Genomic DNA, 20,185 nt, shown 5'->3' on the forward strand with positions numbered 1-20,185 from the left:
GCCCTGTCAAGCGCTTTGTGCCCCCATGCTCTCTCTGTGATCCATGCTCATCTCTGTGCCCTCTCATGCTCTGAGCCATCAAGCAATATGTGCCCCTATGCTCTTCTCTGTGCCCCATGCTATGTCTGTGCCCTGGTCAAGCTCTTTGTGACCCCCATGCTCTCTCTGTGCCTCCATACTCTTTCTGTGACCTCTCATGCTCTGAGCCATCAAGCAATATGTGCCCCATGCTCTCTCTGAGCCACCATGTGTCTGTGCCCTCTCATGCTGTTCCCCCCATGCTGTCCGTGCCATCAGAGCCTCTTTGTGCCTTCAAATTCTCTTTGCCCCATATAATACTTACCTTTCCCTGGTCCCACAAAGTCTTCCTGCATGCATTCCTGAATATGCCAGCGAGGCTGGCATCTTCAGAACGTCACAGGTGGTGCAATGACATCATCGCACCGTCTGCATCACGAAAGAGAGCTGAATTGCAGGCCAGGGAACCGATGGTTTCCTTGTCCTGTCAGCACTGCAGATAATGCTCAATTATACCTGCATTCTGTGGACACAGATATAATTGAGTGCAGGGGAACCCGGAAACCAGGTAAATCATCCCAGTTCCCCAAGAGGGGACAGTCTGGCACCCCCTTCTGCTCCGTTCTTGATAAATTTGGAGCTATATTTGTAGTTTTTTTATCAAAAAATCTTGCTATGGTTTTTGCACCTCCCAGCTTTTTTAGTAAAGTAAGTCAGGGACAGTGAGTCATTTCATTAGAGGATGAGAAATATAAGGCTCTACAGCATCCTGTTCACCTTCAGTCTCTGGGGGAAAGATTGAACTCCTCTTCCCGAAGGCTGTAATTAAACTACTTACATTTTTATATTCATTAAAGGGATATTCCCATCTTATAAAGTGATGGCATGTCATATGTGTAACGGGGTTTTGAGAGCGCCCCCTAGTGTCTTTGGGGTCCCTAAACCTAGTTAACTCACTATGCCTGACAGGCGGATCCTGAGCCTCCGCTATCTGGGAGCTGGGGTACATGTCTGCGGCAGTGCCTCCACCCAGTGGAGCATCCGGGGTAGGGATGTGGGGTCCCACTGGGAACATACTTAGTGCAATGAGACTGACACAGCCTAACTGGAATTAACTTTATATAGTAAGCAGCAAATTAACCAACGTACATAAGAAAAATACAATAGAGTAATACAGGTAACAATGCAATGTGGATTTTCCTCTGTCCCACCCACAAGCACGCCTGTGTCCCACCCGCTTATCTTCGCCCTAGTGGCCGTTGGTGCACATGGGAGAGTTGGGGCCCTTATAAGTCCTGCTCTGCAGGGTCACTGAAGCAGCCTGAGCTGTGTAATGTCCGTCACTGGACCTCAGAGTCTTTACTGTGAGTGAGGAGACAGGTGCCCTGTGGTGATACAGGGAGAGGTTTGGCTTACCCTCACAACACGATTAGCCAGGCCAGTCAGCAGCAGTCTCCTCTCACTGGATTCACCAGACGTCTGGACTCAGTGCTTGTCTTTGCCAGCAGGCCCCTCTCTCAGCAGGTGTGATCTTGGGTGAAGCAGGTTCTCTCAGCAAGGTTCCATCTCTGTGCTGCAGTCTCTCACAACATGTCCTTTCTCTGGCTGAGCATGTAGTAACTTCCAGAAAGCTCCAGGACCTACGATGATGTCACAATCATGTGACCAATGCTCAATGTTTTATAACAGCATACTGAGTCCATCTGCCATCTACTGGGCATTTCAGATAATGCAGCCTGTGTAACTTCACAGGGTTACATGCTCCCCCTTGAAAATACTTGCCTTCCACTGGCAAGTCCTAGCCAGGGAGCTTAACAAAAACTCAACAGAAAAAGGTTTAGCATACGTACAGTACAGTTAACACAGTAACATCCTAGCTAGCTAGTTATCTAGGGTAAAGAGTCGCTAACATTTACCACTTCAGCTAGTGCATGTAGGAAAGTGGCCATTTTAGATGCTGCTTGTGTCAGCGGGGCATAACTGGGCTCTCCTATATTATCATAAACTAGGGCCCTAGGGGGTTGCCGCACTCTGGTGCTGTGTCTCAGTTCTCGCTGTGGGAGAGGATCTTGGGACATCAACTGTGGAACTTCAACTCCTGCCCTCGAAGTAGAGTCTCTAAGGGAAGTTCCAGGCACAAAACATGGACTTTCTGGATTCAACCTTGGAGAACTTTGTGACCCAGGAGAGGTTTCAGGACTTGGTGAAACCACAGGAGTTAAAGGAGGCAATTGCTGTGTTTCTTCTGCGGGTGATGACCACCACTGATCCTCTGCACTGGGAGTTCCCGGGGTCTCCTCTGTCCCATTTCCAGGACTCTCTGCTGGGTTTTCCTCCAGTTCTTCACTACTCTCTTCCTCTTCATCAGCATACACAACTGGAAGCAGATGGTTCCTATGCCAAGCCTTTATTCGGCCCTCCGGGCCCCTAATGTTGTACACTGGCAGTCCTTCCAGTTTGGACACAACCTCAAACAGGATATCTTTCCATCTGTCAGCCAGTTTGTGTTTTCCAGGCACACCTAGATTCCGGAGAAGAACTTTATCCCCTGCTTGAATCTCCCGATATCTCACCTTAGAATCATACCTTCTTTTGTTCCGTTCTTCCATCTTTGCTGCAGCCTGGGTAGCCAACTCATAGGCCCGATGAAGGTTTTGTTTGAGGTTCCTCACATATTGAAAGTGTGAAGTTGAATCTGTTCCATCAGGAGACACTCCCAAACGGACATCTATCGGCAATCGAGCTTCTCTTCCGAACATTAGGAAATAGGGTGAGAACCCTGTAGATTCATGCCTTGTACAATTGTATGCGTGGACCATGGCTTCCACATGTTTACTCCAAGACCGCTTCTCGACTTGCTTGAGAGTCCCTAGCATATCTAGGAGGGTCCTATTGAATCGTTCTGGCTGTGCATCCCCTTCCGGATGATAAGGTGTGGTTCTGGACTTCTGCACCTGCAACATGTCCAACAGCTCCTTGATCAACTTACTCTCAAAGTCTCTACCTTGATCAGAGTGTATCCGATTGGGTAGTCCATAGTGAATAAAATACTTCTGCCAAAGGACTTTGGCTACAGTCACAGCCTTTTGATCTTTAGTGGGGAAGGCTTGAGCATATCTGGTGAAATGGTCCGTTACCACCAGCACATTTCCAATTCCCGCTGTATCGCTCTCAATGCAGAGATAGTCCATGCACACAAGATCCATGGGTCCCGTACTTTTCAGATGACCCATAGGGGCAGCTCTCACAGGCAGGGTCTTCCTCTGGATACACCTCCTGCATGCCTTTACATGTTGCTCGACATGTTCCCTCATGCGAGGCCAATAGAACCGATCTTGTACTAGGCCATAGGTCTTGTCCACCCCGAGATGCCCATGTTGATCGTGGAGAGCTCTCAGGACCATCCCACGGTGTCTGTGCGGTAGTACCAATTGTTTTCTGTCAGGGTGATCATGATACTTCACAACCCTATAGAGTACTCCATCTTCGAGATGTAGTCGGCTCCATTCTCTTCGGTATAATTCTCTTTGACTCACAGGTAGAGAAGTCAGCAATTTAGGATTCTTAGTCTTTATGGCTCTGATAACTATCCCAATATACCAGTCCTGCGCTTGAGCCTTCCTCTTGTCTTCTGTGGTTATACTGGACCACTGTTGAAGCATGACTGGAGCATGGAACACCTCAGGCACGGCTTCTGGAGAGTGGCTAATGGAGTCTATCCCTCTTAGCTCGGCAAATTCTTCTTGACTCTCGGCCACCACATACATCTGACAAAAGGCTCCTACCCCCGGCCCAGGGATCTCTTCCCACTCCTCTTCTTCTTGGTGAGGAGGGAGTCTAGGTCTGCGGGACAGGGCATCTGCGCTGACATTCTTGGGCCCAGGCTTGTACTTCAGGCTGAAACTGTAGCTTGACAAGGCAGCCAACCACCTATGTCCTGTGGCATCCAGCTTAGCTGTAGTCTGGATGTAGGTAAGTGGATTGTTGTCAGTCCTTACTTCGAATGTTGCTCCATACAAATAGTCATGCAGCTTATCCACGATGGCCCACTTGAGTGCCAGAAACTCCAATTTATGGACTGGATAGTTCTTCTCTGCTCCTGTAAGACTTCTACTTATATAAGCCACCGGCCTCAATCCTTCTGGATAACTTTGGTGCAATACACCCCCTAGGCCTTCCATACTGGCATCCACATGGAGGATATATGGTTTCTCAGGGTCTGCATAGGCTAAGACAGGAGCTTCTGTAAGTCTCTTCTTCAATGTCAGAAAGGCATCTTCACATCCTGAAGTCCATTTTTCTCCAAAGGGGTCTTTAGGATATAGTGCCTTAGCACCCTTTACGTCAGAGGTAATCTTCAGTAGGTCATGTAACTCCCGAGCAATCTTTGAGTAGTCTTTCACAAACCTTCGGTAGTAACCACAGAATCCGAGAAAGGACCGCAACTCACTGATGTTATTTGGTCTTGGCCAATTCAACACTGCTTCAATTTTAGCAGGATCTGTGGCTACTCCTTCAGCGGAGACTATGTGCCCCACATAAGTGACAGAGTTCTGGGCAAATCGGCATTTGTCCACTGATAGCTTCAGGCCTTCAGCTTGAAGTCGATCCAACACCTTTAGCAATCTTTGTTCATGCTCCTCTGGTGTCTTCCCGAAGACAATTAGGTCATCTAGATACACTAGACACTCTTTGGGATTCATATCCCCCACAGTTTTCTCCATCAGCCTCTGAAAAGTAGCAGGAGCTCCTGTGACTCCCTGTGGCATTCTGGTAAACTGGAAGAACCCCAAAGGGCAGATGAACGCTGTCTTTTCCTGATCCTCCTTCTTCATGGGTACCTGATAATATCCAGACCTCAAGTCAAGCACACTGAACCACTGGCTGCCAGATAGGGCGTTCAGAAGATCCTCTATCCGGGGCAAAGTGTACTGATCTGGCACAGTCCTCTTGTTCAGAGTACGGTAGTCCACACATAGCCGAACTGAACCATTCTTTTTCCTCACTACCACAATAGGTGAGGCATAGGGGCTCCGGGACTCTGTGATGATGCCTGCTCCTTCCATCTGCTGGAGTATGTCCCGGACATCTTCCACATCTCGAGGGGGTATTCTTCTTGACCTTTCTCTGAAAGGAGTAGGATCAGCAAGTCTTATAGCATGGGTGGCACTCTTAGAACACCCCACGTCCATCTCTGCTCTGGAGAACACTCCCTCTCGGGTGGCCAGTTTTGAACGCAGGCTGTCTTTCCACTGCTGTGGTAGGGGAGAATCTTCTAGATCAAAATCTAAAGGTGCTTTCACATGATCCTTCTGTTCTGCACTCACAGACATGATGGACGAAACTTGATCTAAAAGGTGTATCACACCAATCTTTTGATGACGATCAATCCGGATTTCTGTGGGGGTTAAATTCTGTACCATCACAGGAAAGCTCCGACACCACCTTTTTCGCCAATCTTTTACCTCAGGTATGAGAGTCCACCCCTTCTTCTGATCCTCTTCAGGCAGAGACTCAATAAGGTATTGTCCAGTTCCCCCCAACATTTCATGGTGCATTGAGGCTATGGCTCGTAAGGTTTTGGTCTCACCAGGCTTCACAAATGCGGATTCTGTTCCTGAATAGTGGCACGACCCTGGTTTTGTTTCAAGGGCTAGTCGTCTACACTCTTTTCCTAGGACAGGGCTGACCTCCATCAATCGGTCTAAGGAGACGTCTCCCACTTCGGTCAGATAGGCCTTGAATACATCCTGTACCATCTTTGCATTAGTACCCAATATTATTGGGGCACACACTTTCTTGGCTGCAGGGCATATCAAAACTTCCAGCTCCATAGGACATATCATCCCGGTGTTTAACTGGGGAATAGTTATGGTCACTTTTATGCATCCCTCCACAGGTTGAGCTTGAGACCCAACGCCCCATAGCTGAAACTCTCCTGCAGGTTCCATAGGAATGTGTTTCAAATGACGTTCATAGAAGTCTCTGTAGATAATGGTGACTTGAGAACCTGTATCTAGTAATGCTGAAGCATGAATTCCTTCTACTTGCACGTGTATCAAAGATTTTGGCCCAATCTTGGCCCCTACAGATAAACTATATGTAGGCCGGGTCTTCCGTCGCTTGTAAGACCTGGTCATTTGAGTCTCCTCAAGCTCGGTTGCCAGCACCTCCACATCCACCTCCATGGAATTCGCAGGGCACTCCCGCTGAAAATGCCCTGACTTTCCACATTTAAAGCAGTCCCCTCGGCGGGGTGAATCCTCAGGAAACAGTTTTTTCTGAGTCTTCCTGTGTTGCCCCCCACTTCCAGGGGGAGGATCTGCTCTCTCTGGTGGTGATTTGCATAAGAGCTCCAATTCAGCCACCTTCTTCCTAAGAGCTGACAGTTCTGTATCCTCTTTCTCCTTCTGTAGGGGTGGACACGTCTGATCTTCCAATCTCCTGGCTGTATTTATTAATGTGGAATAAGGCAGAACTTTATCATCCAACTTGGCTCTCAGCAGAATCATAACTGGATTATTGGTCAAACCACCTCTCTGAATTTGCTTAGATAGCCGAGCATCCAACTCAGAGGCAGTGACTGCTCCTTTATGGAATAACTTTCCAAGCGATAGCTGTAACCGGTTGATATAGTCAGTGGCTTTTTCATGCTCCTTCTGCTTAGTGGCTAGGAACTTAACCAACAGATCATCCAAATCTTCTGATCTCCCATAAGCATCCTGTAAAACTTGTAGATAGTCGTGCACAGTAGCTTGCCCATTTACTCCCTTGTACAGTCTTATCATGTCTGTAGCGGGAAAACGGAGACTCTCCACCAACCGCTGTTTCTTTATGGTATCCGTACAAGACCATTCCTCCAACAACTGCATAGCATTATCCTTCCAGACCTCAAAAGGCTCTTCTCCTGAAGGAACAGGCTGATTCCCAGAAAACACCTTTAGTTTGCGGTAACTATGAGTGTGGTTTGCCGTCACTATGGCTTCTGAGAGTTTCTGTAGTATGTCCGATACATCACTACCTCCTGTAGGCAGGGTGCGTACTTCAGGGTTGTCTGGTTTCAGTAATGCTGTAGATGGATGAGATTCTGCTTTAGGAGTAATCATCCCCTGTCCTCTAGGAGGATGGGCAGCTTGTTTAGGAATGGCTCCGGTCTTTCCGGGGATGGGAGTCAGGAGCTTAGAATAATTTTCTGTGACATAATCTCTCTGTTCTAATTTAAAGGGTTGTTGCAGTGAGACCCTTTCTTTCTTATCAAGGAGAGCGTACACTAAGGAGCATCCTTCATCCGGGGCTCCATATAAATGAACGTTGGTAGGCATCTCATGGTCTCCCAAGTCCGTATGACAATATATTAACATGTAAGTTTGGCCTCCGGAATCCTGCAGGATATCCCTGACGGTCGCCATTTCTATTCCCAGTCGAATTTCTACACACAAGATGACGTGATTCATCTCACAGCAGGATGGGACTTTGCATAACATCACAGCTTGCTGTAATGGTACATTTCTTTGCTGGGCCCACTCTTTTGCAAAAGAGGGAGTGGCCTGAGGACTTAACTTATTCTCACTGGTTGTACCCCAGTTCATCTCAGCAGTGCCTCCACATGTAACGGGGTTTTGAGAGCGCCCCCTAGTGTCTTTGGGGTCCCTAAACCTAGTTAACTCACTATGCCTGACAGGCGGATCCTGAGCCTCCGCTATCTGGGAGCTGGGGTACATGTCTGCGGCAGTGCCTCCACCCAGTGGAGCATCCGGGGTAGGGATGTGGGGTCCCACTGGGAACATACTTAGTGCAATGAGACTGACACAGCCTAACTGGAATTAACTTTATATAGTAAGCAGCAAATTAACCAACGTACATAAGAAAAATACAATAGAGTAATACAGGTAACAATGCAATGTGGATTTTCCTCACCCACCCACAAGCACAGCCTGTGTCCCACCAGCTTATCTTCGCCCTAGTGGCCGTTGGTGCACATGGGAGAGTTGGGGCCCTTATAAGTCCTGCTCTGCAGGGTCACTGAAGCAGCCTGAGCTGTGTAATGTCCGTCACTGGACCTCAGAGTCTTTACTGTGAGTGAGGAGACAGGTGCCCTGTGGTGATACAGGGAGAGGTTTGGCTTACCCTCACAACACGATTAGCCAGGCCAGTCAGCAGCAGTCTCCTCTCACTGGATTCACCAGACGTCTGGACTCAGTGCTTGTCTTTGCCAGCAGGCCCCTCTCTCAGCAGGTGTGATCTTGGGTAAAGCAGGTTCTCTCAGCAAGGTTCCATCTCTGTGCTGCAGTCTCTCACAACATGTCCTTTCTCTGGCTGAGCATGTAGTAACTTCCAGAAAGCTCCAGGACCTACGATGATGTCACAATCATGTGACCAATGCTCAATGTTTTATTAACAGCATACTGAGTCCATCTGCCATCTACTGGGCATTTCAGATAATGCAGCCTGTGTAACTTCACAGGGTTACATATGATTTGTGAGGACCTGACCCCCATGAACCCTGGAATGAAGGAGCCGTAAGGCCCACACACCCCATAGCCACCATGGATCTTGAAAAAATTCCTACAGACTTAATTTTAATTAATAAAACTATGTTGCCATAATAATATTCTAGGGGGAATTTTTCAAGCTCTGAACTCCAGAATTTTGGCTTCAAGGAGTCGCACCGTAAGGATTTGTGACTTTTGGGCATATTTGAGCAAAAATGTTGCAGCTTTTTGCATTTTTAAACCACTCGCTCCAATTTTCAAAAGTGTGTAGGAAAGTGGGTGAGGTTAGCTATGTTAATTAATATCACTCCAGATTTATCACTGTAACTTTTTTAAAAGTCACAAAAATCACTCCATTAGTAGAGTGGTGTAAAAAAACTGGAGCAGCATTTCTAGACAAAAATGTTAGTTCTAAAGACAACTGGATCCATTTGATAAATTTGGCACAAGGTATGCCAACGCAGACTCCACCAAAATAGACTTCAACTATTACCTTCATGATACATTTTTCTACTATTGTTTTATTACATAATTAAAACACTAATTAAAATGAATGGTAATATTATAACAAATTGACATCCGTTTTCATAGTTTATCAGCTCTTGTATTTGTTTATATTGGTATTCACAAGTTTTTATTTCCTTTCATCCTTTATAATAAATTCTTACGCACTGAGGGGGTCGTTTATCAAGCTGAAATATGCCTATATTAGGCGTATTTCTGATGCAGATTGCGGCACAACAGCTAGTTGCGCCACAATCTGCGACTTCTCCCTGCTCACGTTAAGTCTAAAAAGGTACAAGCTGCAAACAAAGCGGGTTAGACAAAAGGGGTTAGTCAGCACATCCCAATGCGCAGGCGCACGTTGCTATGGCTGAAAACATAACATAGAACAAAACATACACGAATGCAACAGCACTCTGCAAACCAAATAAAGTACAAAAATGAATTATATTGCTAATGCTATGCTAATAAATTAGAGATTCTTGGCAAATCATTTTGTACAAAATTATTTGACTAACCCCCTTTGTTTGCAGCTTGTATTGGAGGTGTGGCTGACTCTCCTGTTTGGTCGTGCACCCCTGAATAGCCTGTTTACCTCATAGGCAGATTTTTAAATTAGTTTGAGTAACATAGTATATAAGGTCGAAAATAGACATTTGTCCATCCAGTTCGGCCTGTCATCCTGCAAGTTGATCCAGAGGAAGGCAAAAAAAAAAAACAACCTGTGAAGTAGAAGCCAATTTTCCCCACTTTAGGGGAATAAAAAATTATTTCCCGACTCCAATCAGGCAATCAGAATAACTCCCTGGATCAACAACCCCTCTCTAGTAGCTATAGCCTGTAATATTATTACACTCCAGAAATACATCCAGGCCCCTCTTGAATTCCTTTATTGTACTCACCATCACCACCTCCTCAGGCAGAGAGTTCCATAGTCTCACTGCTCTTACCGTAAAGAATCCTTTTCTATGTTTGTGTACAAATCTTCTTTCCTCCAGACGCAGAGGATGTCCCCTCGTCACAGTCACAGTCCTGGGAATGAATAGATGATGGGATAGATCTCTGTACTGACCCCTGATATATTTATACATAGTAATTAGATCTCCCCTCAGTCGTCTTTTTTCTAAAGTGAATAACCCTAATTTTGATAATCTTTCAGGTTACTGTAGTTGCCCCATTCCAGTTATTACTTTAGTTGCCCTCCTCTGGACCCTCTCCAGCTCTGCTATGTCTGTCTTGTTCACTGGAGCCCAGAACTGTACACAGTACTCCATGTGTGGTCTGACTAATGATTTGTAAAGTGGTAGGACTATGTTCTCATCACGGGCATCTATGCCCCTTCTGATGCAACCCATTATCTTATTGGCCTTGGCAGCAGCTGCCTGACACTGGTTTTTGCAGCTTAGTTTGCTGTTTATTAAAATTCCTAGATCCTTTTCCATGTCAGTGTTACCCAGTGTTTTACCATTTAGTATGTACGGGTGACTTGCATTATTCCTTCCCATGTGCATAACTTTACATTTGTCAGTGTTAAACCTCATCTGCCACTTATCTGCCCAAGCCTCCAATCTATCCAGATCGCTCTGTAGTAGTATACTGTCCTCTTCAGTGTTAATTACTTTACACAGTTTAGTGTCATCTGCAAAAATTTATACTTTACTATGCAAGCCTTCTACAAGATCATTAATAAATATATTGAAGAGAATAGGGCCCAATACTGACCCCTGAGGTACTCCACTAGTGACAGTGACCCAGAGTGTGTACCACTAATAACCACACTCTGTTTTCTATCCCTCAGCCAGTTACATACAGATGTTTTCTCCCAGTCCGAGCATTCTCATTTTAAATAATAACTAAGTATAAAGCTTAGTTTGCTCTGCATGCATGTTGGTACTTGTAGTCCCTGGATTTAATGGAGGCCATTTTGGCACTGAAAATGATAAAAACCAAAGGGGGCCCAGCATGCATGCGGAACCTACATCCCCTAAACTTCATGGTCGCTGTCATGGCACTTAACAGGTTGAACTTAGTGTTAGGTTCCCGTCTTACAGAGATCACCTTGACGTGCGGCAAACAGGCTCAAATAATTTTGTACAACATGATTTGCCAAGCATCTCTAATTTATTAGCATAGCATTAGCAATATAATTAATTTTTGTACTTTCTTTGGTTTGCAGAATGCTGTTGCATTCGTGTATGTTTAGGTTTAAGAAGGTAGTCATGGTGTGTACGGGAAAGGGGACGGGCAGAGGCCCTTCTCATTTACTATTTTCTATACCTGTTTTAGGTGTAGAAAAAGGTCTAGATGTAAGACAGCTCGGAAGCAGTCTTACATTTACAACTGACGCTGACTGCACTGAAGTTATAAGGAGGCCAGCGCCTCTTCATAACTACGGCGGAACCACTGCCAGCTATGGGCCTTTATTAAAAACGCCTGTCTTAATAAATATGCCCCGAAATCTGTTTCAAATAGATAAAACTTTACATGTTACAGAAAAAATATTTGTAAGTGAAACTATTTTGCTTTGTCTACAGGGGCAGCAAGGACAGCAAGGAGACATTGGTATTAAGGTACTTGTATATGTTTACTGTTCTTCTAGATAACTTCCTGTCCTATACCCTCTTTTCTTTTTCTTCACAATATAATATTCTTAAAGTTTAATACAGAGTTTAAGAGATGTCATAATTTACCTATATGATACATTACATATACTGTGGCGCTTAGTCATCTCCATGTACTGTATATACTTTTTACAAATGTTGTTTGGAAAGCTCTAGCAATGTGATTAATATATAACAACCACAGGGGTTCTCTAGGATTTCCTTATTAATGGCCTGTTCTCAGGATAGAACATCAGTATGAGATCAGCCAAGTCCCCCGCTGATCAGCAGTTTGGGAAGCGAGATGGTTCCCCACAGATCTAGTAAGCGCTGCAGACCCCCGCTGATCTAATAATGATGACCTATCCTGAGTCATCAAAATCCTGGAAACCCCTTTAAAACTAATAAGCAGTGCAAGATAACTAAAATAATACAAAATGCTTATGTTTTTCATAGATTTTAAATGGAACCTCTCATGTTGAACATGCAGTTCAGTTTGGTGGCAGCAGGTTATCGAGCAAAGGAGTTAAGCAGACTAATATATTTTTAGTATGGGAAAGATTAAAGGGAACCTGTCAGCATGAAATGCAGTACAATATGTAGGCAGCATGACATAGAGCAGGAGGAGCTGAGCAGAATGATATATATTAAATAATGAGAGAAAAGAAGAAATGAATCGCACATCCACTGCTAATGCTATGATCTCATCCCTGCGTTCCTGCAGGAGACAGCACAATTGTTCATTACATAGAATGATATATAGTTTTGCAGGAAAAGATTCAGGAAAACCTGTAATTTAGGAATTGAAATTTCTGCCCTTTTTAAGCATTTGAGTCATGTGGGCGGTCCTACTCAGTGGTTGACATCCTTCCCTGTATTCTTAGTTGTGCAGAGTTAGCTGTCAATCACTGAGTAGGACCACCCACATGACTCCTATGCATAAAATAGCACAAGTATAAATGCTTAAATTACACGTTTTCCTGAATCTTTTCCTGCAAAATGTATATCAATCTGCTCATCTACTGCTGCTCTATAACATAATTTATTGACTTTTTTTTACTTCTCATTCTGGGCTTAAATGTCCAGTGAGAGGTACAGCTGTTTCTGAGTTCAAGGTGTTGTTTGCCAGTCCCCTACCCTTCTGAGAAGACATGTAGGTAGCACTCTTCTCCAATCACTGGCGCTGTCAGAAGGCTCAGCATCTCTGATCGGAGATCCACTGACTCAACAGGGTCTCATTCTCACAGTCCACCCACACTGCCAGAGCACTGAACAGTACCCCGGTACTATAGTTTAGGGGATTGTTAACTCTTTATGTGCATCTTATAGATACCCGTATTTATTTTGAAATGTAAATACATAGTGTAAAAGAAGAGTTTTCTTTCATTTAAATATAATGCTAGAAATGAAATGAGAAGCAGGTGTATTTTAATTTGGCAACATCTTCCCAGGGAGAGCGAGGACATCCTGGTGTAGAAGGAGATCAAGGACACAAAGGAGAACCAGGAAAAACAGTAAGTATCATGCCTTTAATATTGAGATGACTGATGACTGAATTAACTATGCTAATAAAATAATAATCTCTGCATAAATCCATTTTGCCGTTGTTGCAAACAATGGCTAATAAATTTGCTACCCTTTTCTAGAATTATCGTGGCCAGCCTCCATCGCATGCATCTAAATAATACTTGCTTTCCACAGTGTAGTCTCTTTAGGCACAGTTCAAGTCCATAGTTCACACAGGCCCTGACCTCACTGTCATTTACTGCACATATGAAGTGAGTGTCACTTCATATGTAAAAAAAACACATGGTTGTTTGAAGATACCTCAACCCAACCTACATACACCGAGGCACAATATTTCCAGCATTGTAATGTCCACGGTAAATTCAGACTCACGGCACTAGAAAAATGACCCCTCCTATTACCTGGCACCTCCAGCAGGAAAGCATCCAGAAATGCTACTCCGGGTGTCATCGACTAACAGCACTTCTGAGACATCTGCTCACCAGCTCCTACTACTAAGATCCGGGGGGGCCACAAAAACCATAAAATACACTGTCATTTGTAGTTTGAAGTAAGAGGTTTCTATTTATCTATTTGGATTAAAGGGGTTTTCCAAGTGTTTAATACCGATGGCCTATCCTCTAGATGTGTCATCAATATTTCATTAGTTGCAGTCCGCCACCCCCACCAATCAGTGGTCCAACCTTCTCACAGCTTCCCAAGCATAACTCCATTGGATAGCAACTGTGCTTTTTATTGCAGCTCAGGCCCATTCACTTGCCATGTGACCGATGAGCGTAATATCACTGGCCTAAAAAGAGGCCACAGCACTTACCGGAGCACTGCAGCATCTTCAACCAGCTCATCAATGGGGTACCTGGAGTCGGATCCACACTGATCTGATACTGACGACTTATCCTGAGGATAGGGTATCAGTTTTAAACCCTCTGGACAACCCCTTTCTTGACTATAGACATATTCTGTTCATTGATCCAAATTTTTATTATGTATCTGTTTAACAATAGATCTATGGGAGGCAAGGTGATGTAGGAGATCCAGGTTTACCAGGACATCTTGGTAGAAGGGTAAGGCAGATTAATTTTACACTGGTCAAGTCATCTGCTTGAGGATTATACAATATTGCTTACAATATGGTTTTCATGGTTTTTAGATATTCTATCATTTAACTCAGAATCAAAGCATATAAATGATACATCAGAGCTTATCGGAACCATATCTACTGTAGCCGTTGTAGAGAACGCATCTGAACCTGAATATACAATATTTGTGTAACATGGCCTAGAATGAGGAAGGAGCCTGAGTGGTTCTTTGTACTTTGTGTAATCTTCACTTAATCATATACGCTAACTTACCATTCTTTCTTTCACCTCCAGGGACAAAAAGGAATTCGAGCCCAACCTGAACAATCTGTATGTACTAATTAAATGATTTTACTGTGTAAATTGACTCTCTGGGCATGTTATATGTCTTAGTTAAGTGCGTTTTTTTTCTAGATGTGTCTGAAGATATGTGTGCACTCTTGATAGGAAGGTCTGATATCTTTAATGTATGGGCAATGGAGCAAAAACACGTTTAGTGCTGTTGTAGATGATGAAACTTATTAGTTTGATAACTCCTGTAGTCTTCTATGGAAAAATGTACACAAGTATCACCACTACCAAAAACAAGGTTGCCGACAGTCCGTAAAAATAGGTGACTTTTTTCCTGTGTCTGTGAAAAAAATGTCAGTGATTTTTAAAGGCTGATGGTACTTGACTAGATTATTTTGGTGGTAATTATCTTCATTTTACAGCTCACAATAAATGCTTGTAATGAGTTCTTACCAGTATAGTCAGCTATAGACATGTATTACTTCTTTATCTTCTTTATCATTCAATATGGTTTTCCAATTTGTCCATAACAAATGTTGGCTGTCCATGATTTTGGGTTAAGTTGTACAGAAAGAAAGAACATTTCTGGTTGGCAGCTCTGATGAAAAATTAGTGTTAAATGGAGTAACACTAAACTATATCATGTAGAATACATTCTGATATAAATCGAAGTTACTGGCATGAAGTCTGAGGCTCTGTTACTATCAGACTCTGATGACACTTCCCTTTCCAATTTCATTCAGGTTCAGTGTTCACATACAGATGAAACTCGAAAAATTAGAATATTGTGCAAAAGTAAATTTATTTCAGTAATGTAAATTGCATTAATGCAGCTTAAAATGAGAATTTCTTGAAAAGGTTCAATATTCTTGGCTCAAAATGTCACACTGTAGTCAGCTAAATAATCCATACCCCCTGAGCAAAGTGTACCTCCAAAATTGAGACTTTGTGGTTTCATAACCTGTAAGCCATAATCATCCAAATTATAATAAATAAAGGCTTCAAATATCTCACTTTGCATGTAATGAGTCTATCTCATATGTTAGTTTCACCTTTTAAGTTGCATTACTGAAATAAATGAACTTTGCACGATATTCAAATTTTTCGAGTTTCACCTGTACAATATATCCAAACCTGCAGTATTTAATCCAGGATGTGATAATGATTTAGATCAAGAATATAGATCACAGCAAAGGTTTCTTTCAGGAATATTTATTTCCAAATAGATATGCGGCAGAAGATTTTAATTATTGTGCAAACGTTTTCGGCCGTATCTGGCCTTCGTCAGGCATTGCTACCACATACACAATTCGGCGGCCATAGGCTCCCCATGTATAACAGCATCTTCCCCTGTTTACCTCCAGCGGCACAGTGCCTGACGAAGGCCAGATACGGCCGAAAACGTTTGCACAATAATTAAAATCTTCTGCCGCATATCTATTTGGAAATAAATATTCCTGAAAGAAACCTTTGCTGTGATCTATATTCTTGATAACTACGGGGTTGGGAACCCTATCCACAGCATTAAAAGCAGAATAGCCACAAAGTTCGGTACAAAACGAATGATTTAGATCAGGCATGCTCAACCTGCGGCCCTCCAGCTGTTGCAAACTACAACTCCCAGCATGCCTGAAAAGCCTACAGCTATCAGTCTACAGCAGGGCATTGTGGGAGTTGTAGTTTCACAACAGCTGGAGGGCCGCAGGTTGAGCATGCCTAATTTAGATGATGACTACACCAATCAGTAACCTGTCAGGTTTTGTGCCTCTAATAACTAATCATAAGGTTTACTACTGTTATAGCCATGAACTAAAAGCTTGACCCAATAGTGGACACTTCGGGAAACATTTATCAAGTCTGCTATGACAATTTTGTGGTGTACAAATGTCACAAGTGATGCCTGGGTGTGACATTTGGTGCACATTTTTGCAACTTTAAATCTCAATTATGATGTGCGACTTTTTAAAAAGTTGCTAAAAGTTGCATCTCCATGCCAGGCAACCCCCTGGTGTACTTTTACAGACATACAGTAGAAATACACCACATTTCACATAAATTTGGCCCAACCTCACAATTCAAAGACACTTTGCACTTACAACTGACGGCAAAACCACTAAAATGATAAATTCCCACTTTCTTCTTTTATTTGCTGTACAGCCTTGTGAGCTAATTAACTACATCCGGAAGACCTGTCGTAAGTATAATCCTTTTTTTAATCACACATCTTCCACTGGAAAAGTTTCATATTCTTTTCTAAAGCTAATGCTTATCATGTAGGTTTTGCCTATATGCAGAAACATATGATTATTATTTGAAATGGAGAATAGTGGGGCAGATTTACTGTTGAATGCTCCAGCAGCAAAAATCAGGTGTACATGCCTTTCACCATTTATTAACAGTTTTAGACATTTTTAGACATTTTTGTCCACCTCATCCAGCAATTTATAGTCGGAGAGTGATAGTTGACATCTATGGCAATAACTGTGTATATCAGCATCAACCATTAACAATGTGTCTGCTGAAAGATCGGTCCATCTGTGGCTGTGCCGTAGCAGTAAGCTGCACTGCCAGGTAAATAACAACGGAGACTTGGCACTTGAAAGATCACCACAGTTCCCATTTCTTTCATTCAGCTATTTGTCGGGTGCTGGGAGCTGTAACAAATATTAATGGCCTCTCCTTAGAGTCCAGGAAAAAATAAATGTTTTAATAAAATGTATCAAAAGGAAGTGATACTGAATTACATTCCTGTCATAGCATTGTACATTGGGAACCATTTCCCAGCCAAGCTGCATGGCATCGGGTGATCATCTTAATGTTATTAATATGTTATGTAATTTAGTAATAACTAATGTAGGCCTTGTAACTGTACCACAGTACCACATACTAACTGTACCATAATGTATCATTGACATTGTCTTTGTCTTCCTTTTCAGCTTGTTGTCAAGGTAAGATTTATTTTTTGTACGCTCTTCACCAAGGAAACTGTAGATATGCAGCATATACAGGTGAAACTCCAAAAATTAGAATATCGTGCAGAAGTCCATTTGTTTCAGTAATGCAAATGAAAAGGAATTGCATTAATGCAGCTTAAAATTAGAATTTTGTGAAAAGGTTCAATATTCTAGGCTCAAAGTGTCACACTCTAGTCAGCTAATTAATCCATATCCCCTGAGCAAAGGGTACCTCAAAATTGTGACTTTGGGGTTTCATAAGCTATAAGCCATAATCATTCAAATAGTGACAAATTAAGGCTTTAAATATCTCGCTTTGCATGTAATGAGTCTATCTCATATGTTAGTTTCACCTTTTAAGTTGCATTACTGAAATAAATTAACTTTGCACAATATTCTAGTTTCACCTGTACAATATATCTAAACTTTGCTGTATGTATATGTGTATATATATATATATATATATATTTTATTATTATTATTATTATTATAACGGAATTAGCTCTGCAACAGTAGGGGACATTTATCAAGGCATTTTTTTCGTGGTCTTGATTCCTCCTGCACCACTGGAGGATGCATACAATTTATATAGAGGCGCATACCTCTCATAGATGATGTGCATCCTTCCTCTGGCAATACACCCCAGTCTAAAATCTATGGCAGCCGCCTAGCTTCCTTAGGTTTCCACTTTATTCATGGCAGAAAACTGGCGTTTAGACAGAAAAATGTGGAAGCTGCTGCGATGCCCCCTTTTTCCACCACTTCTGAAATGGTGGAAAGTTGCAGATTTTGCCACAAAAATGGTGTGTAACAAAAAGTGCAACACTAGTATGCCACTATTTTGGAGTAAATAACTTAGTAAATGTCCCCCTTAACTGTTTACATTAAGCCTCAAAATCAACTACTTTAGTGCTATCTAAATATAAGTTTCCCTGACTAAACTAGTGGCTTATGTTGTGGTCAAAATATTAATAGTTGTGATCAGCCCGCATCATAGTTAGTGTAAGGAAAAGGCAACTCCATCTTCCCTCAGCCGCAGCCAGAGAACCACACCAATGCTACCATCTTCATTCAGTTCTGAGCAACTCCTCCCTCCTCCTTGCCCAGTATCCGTCTTTTATTGACTAAAACAAAAGGTGTAAAAGGGGCTGGCCCAAGACAAGGATACAGGAAGTGATGACATATCAAAGGACAGGGAGGGGCAGCCAATGTGGCTGTGCAGACAATGGACACACCCCATACAAACACATGTATACAATAATCTACCATTACCACTGAGAGACATGATGACAATCTATAAAACACACACACATCCTAAGATAAAATTTCCACAACACTTACTACCAACACTCCTACAAAATTACATTAATGTGTGTTACCTCAGAACAAGATTAATGTCCATTTTGAGGCTAGCAATCACAGTGACAATCTCACCAGACAGGTTCTGTCTCCTCAGATGGCGCTCTCCCTCTAGTGCACACCTTGCATCTAGATAGCCCAATAAGCATCTGGACTTGTGTTACAAAGAAAGCTTGAAATTGAATGATAGGCTCTACTACCAACCTGACCATCATTCCATAAAAATCCAGGCCCGAAAACAGGACTTACTAAAGCCTTTAGCAAACTTCTTTTTTTCTAGGAGTACTTGGCTTTCCTGGATTCCTTATATCTCGTCCAACTTTCCCTGGAGAAGATATATACTACCTGGAGGCTAGTACACATATAAAAGAAATCTTGTAGAAATATAACAATCCCTGATCACTTTTCCTGTCATCGTCTCACACTCGATAGGGACGAGGGAAACATCAGATTCATGTATGCATGAATTAAAACTTTTATTTTTCATTTGCTGACTTGGAGTGTACGCTGTATCAAGAAAATTGGAATGTTACTCTATTAGTTATGAACAAATTAAGGCAAGCCTCTGTTATGTATCATTAACTTGACACTTTTTATAACATTTTCCCTTCCTAGGACAAACCACCTGCCCTGTGTATCCAACAGAATTGGTGTTCGCACTGGACATGTCCAATGACGTGAAACCAGAAACCTACAATAAAATGATAGAAATTGTGACTTATATATTGAATAATATTACTGTCAGAGGTAATAACTGTCCTACTGGTGCAAGAGTGTCTGTGATGTCCTATAACCAATATCCCAGGTATCTGGTGAGGTTTTCAGAGTTCCAAAGCAAAGAAAAATTGCTTAATGTCATAAAGAACATACCTCTGGAAAGTTCCAGTGAAGTTCGCAGTATTGGAAAAAGCATGAGATTTGTAGCCAGGAATGTCTTCAAAAGATCTCTACAAGGAGCCACTGTAAGAAAAATTGCACTGTTCTTCAGCAATGGTCGCACTGATGACCCTGCTGCACTCAGCACAGCCATCATGGAATACAACGCTCTTGAGATCATACCTGCAGTTATATCATTTACCCCAGCACCTGCAATCAAACGATCCTTTTCAGTAAGAATTAGTTTTATCTCATATATATATATACAAGTTGATGGAATGGAATTAAACTTTATATGTGTGATCGTAATAATGTTATATGGAAGTGATTACAATATTAGAGTGAAAGGGTAGGTTTATTGAGGAAAACTGTAAAAGGAGGTTCTAGTACCCTGTTGGTTGCCTCTAGCCTGCATACAGTATGAGATATAATTGACCAACAAGTTATAGGTTCAATATGATATCCTGCAGCACATTTAGTCATAG

General features: G+C 42.6%; 1 protein-coding gene across 1 annotated transcript in view; it reads left to right on the top strand.

The window, feature by feature from the left end:
* Positions 1-8,725: 8,725 nt before the first annotated feature.
* Positions 8,726-20,185, top strand: part of LOC122939370 (collagen alpha-6(VI) chain-like) — a 177,426-nt gene continuing 165,966 nt past the window's right edge. Inside the window, exons 1-8 of the mRNA XM_044295436.1 lie at positions 8,726-8,794; positions 11,549-11,584; positions 13,066-13,128; positions 14,146-14,205; positions 14,515-14,550; positions 16,669-16,705; positions 17,448-17,459; positions 19,440-19,933. Coding sequence (XP_044151371.1) covers positions 8,726-8,794; positions 11,549-11,584; positions 13,066-13,128; positions 14,146-14,205; positions 14,515-14,550; positions 16,669-16,705; positions 17,448-17,459; positions 19,440-19,933 — 807 coding nt within the window. The remainder of the gene's footprint in view (positions 8,795-11,548; positions 11,585-13,065; positions 13,129-14,145; positions 14,206-14,514; positions 14,551-16,668; positions 16,706-17,447; positions 17,460-19,439; positions 19,934-20,185) is intronic.

The sequence above is a fragment of the Bufo gargarizans genome, chromosome 5 (genome assembly GCF_014858855.1).
Source record: "Bufo gargarizans isolate SCDJY-AF-19 chromosome 5, ASM1485885v1, whole genome shotgun sequence".
NCBI classification, from domain to species: Eukaryota; Metazoa; Chordata; class Amphibia; order Anura; family Bufonidae; genus Bufo; species Bufo gargarizans.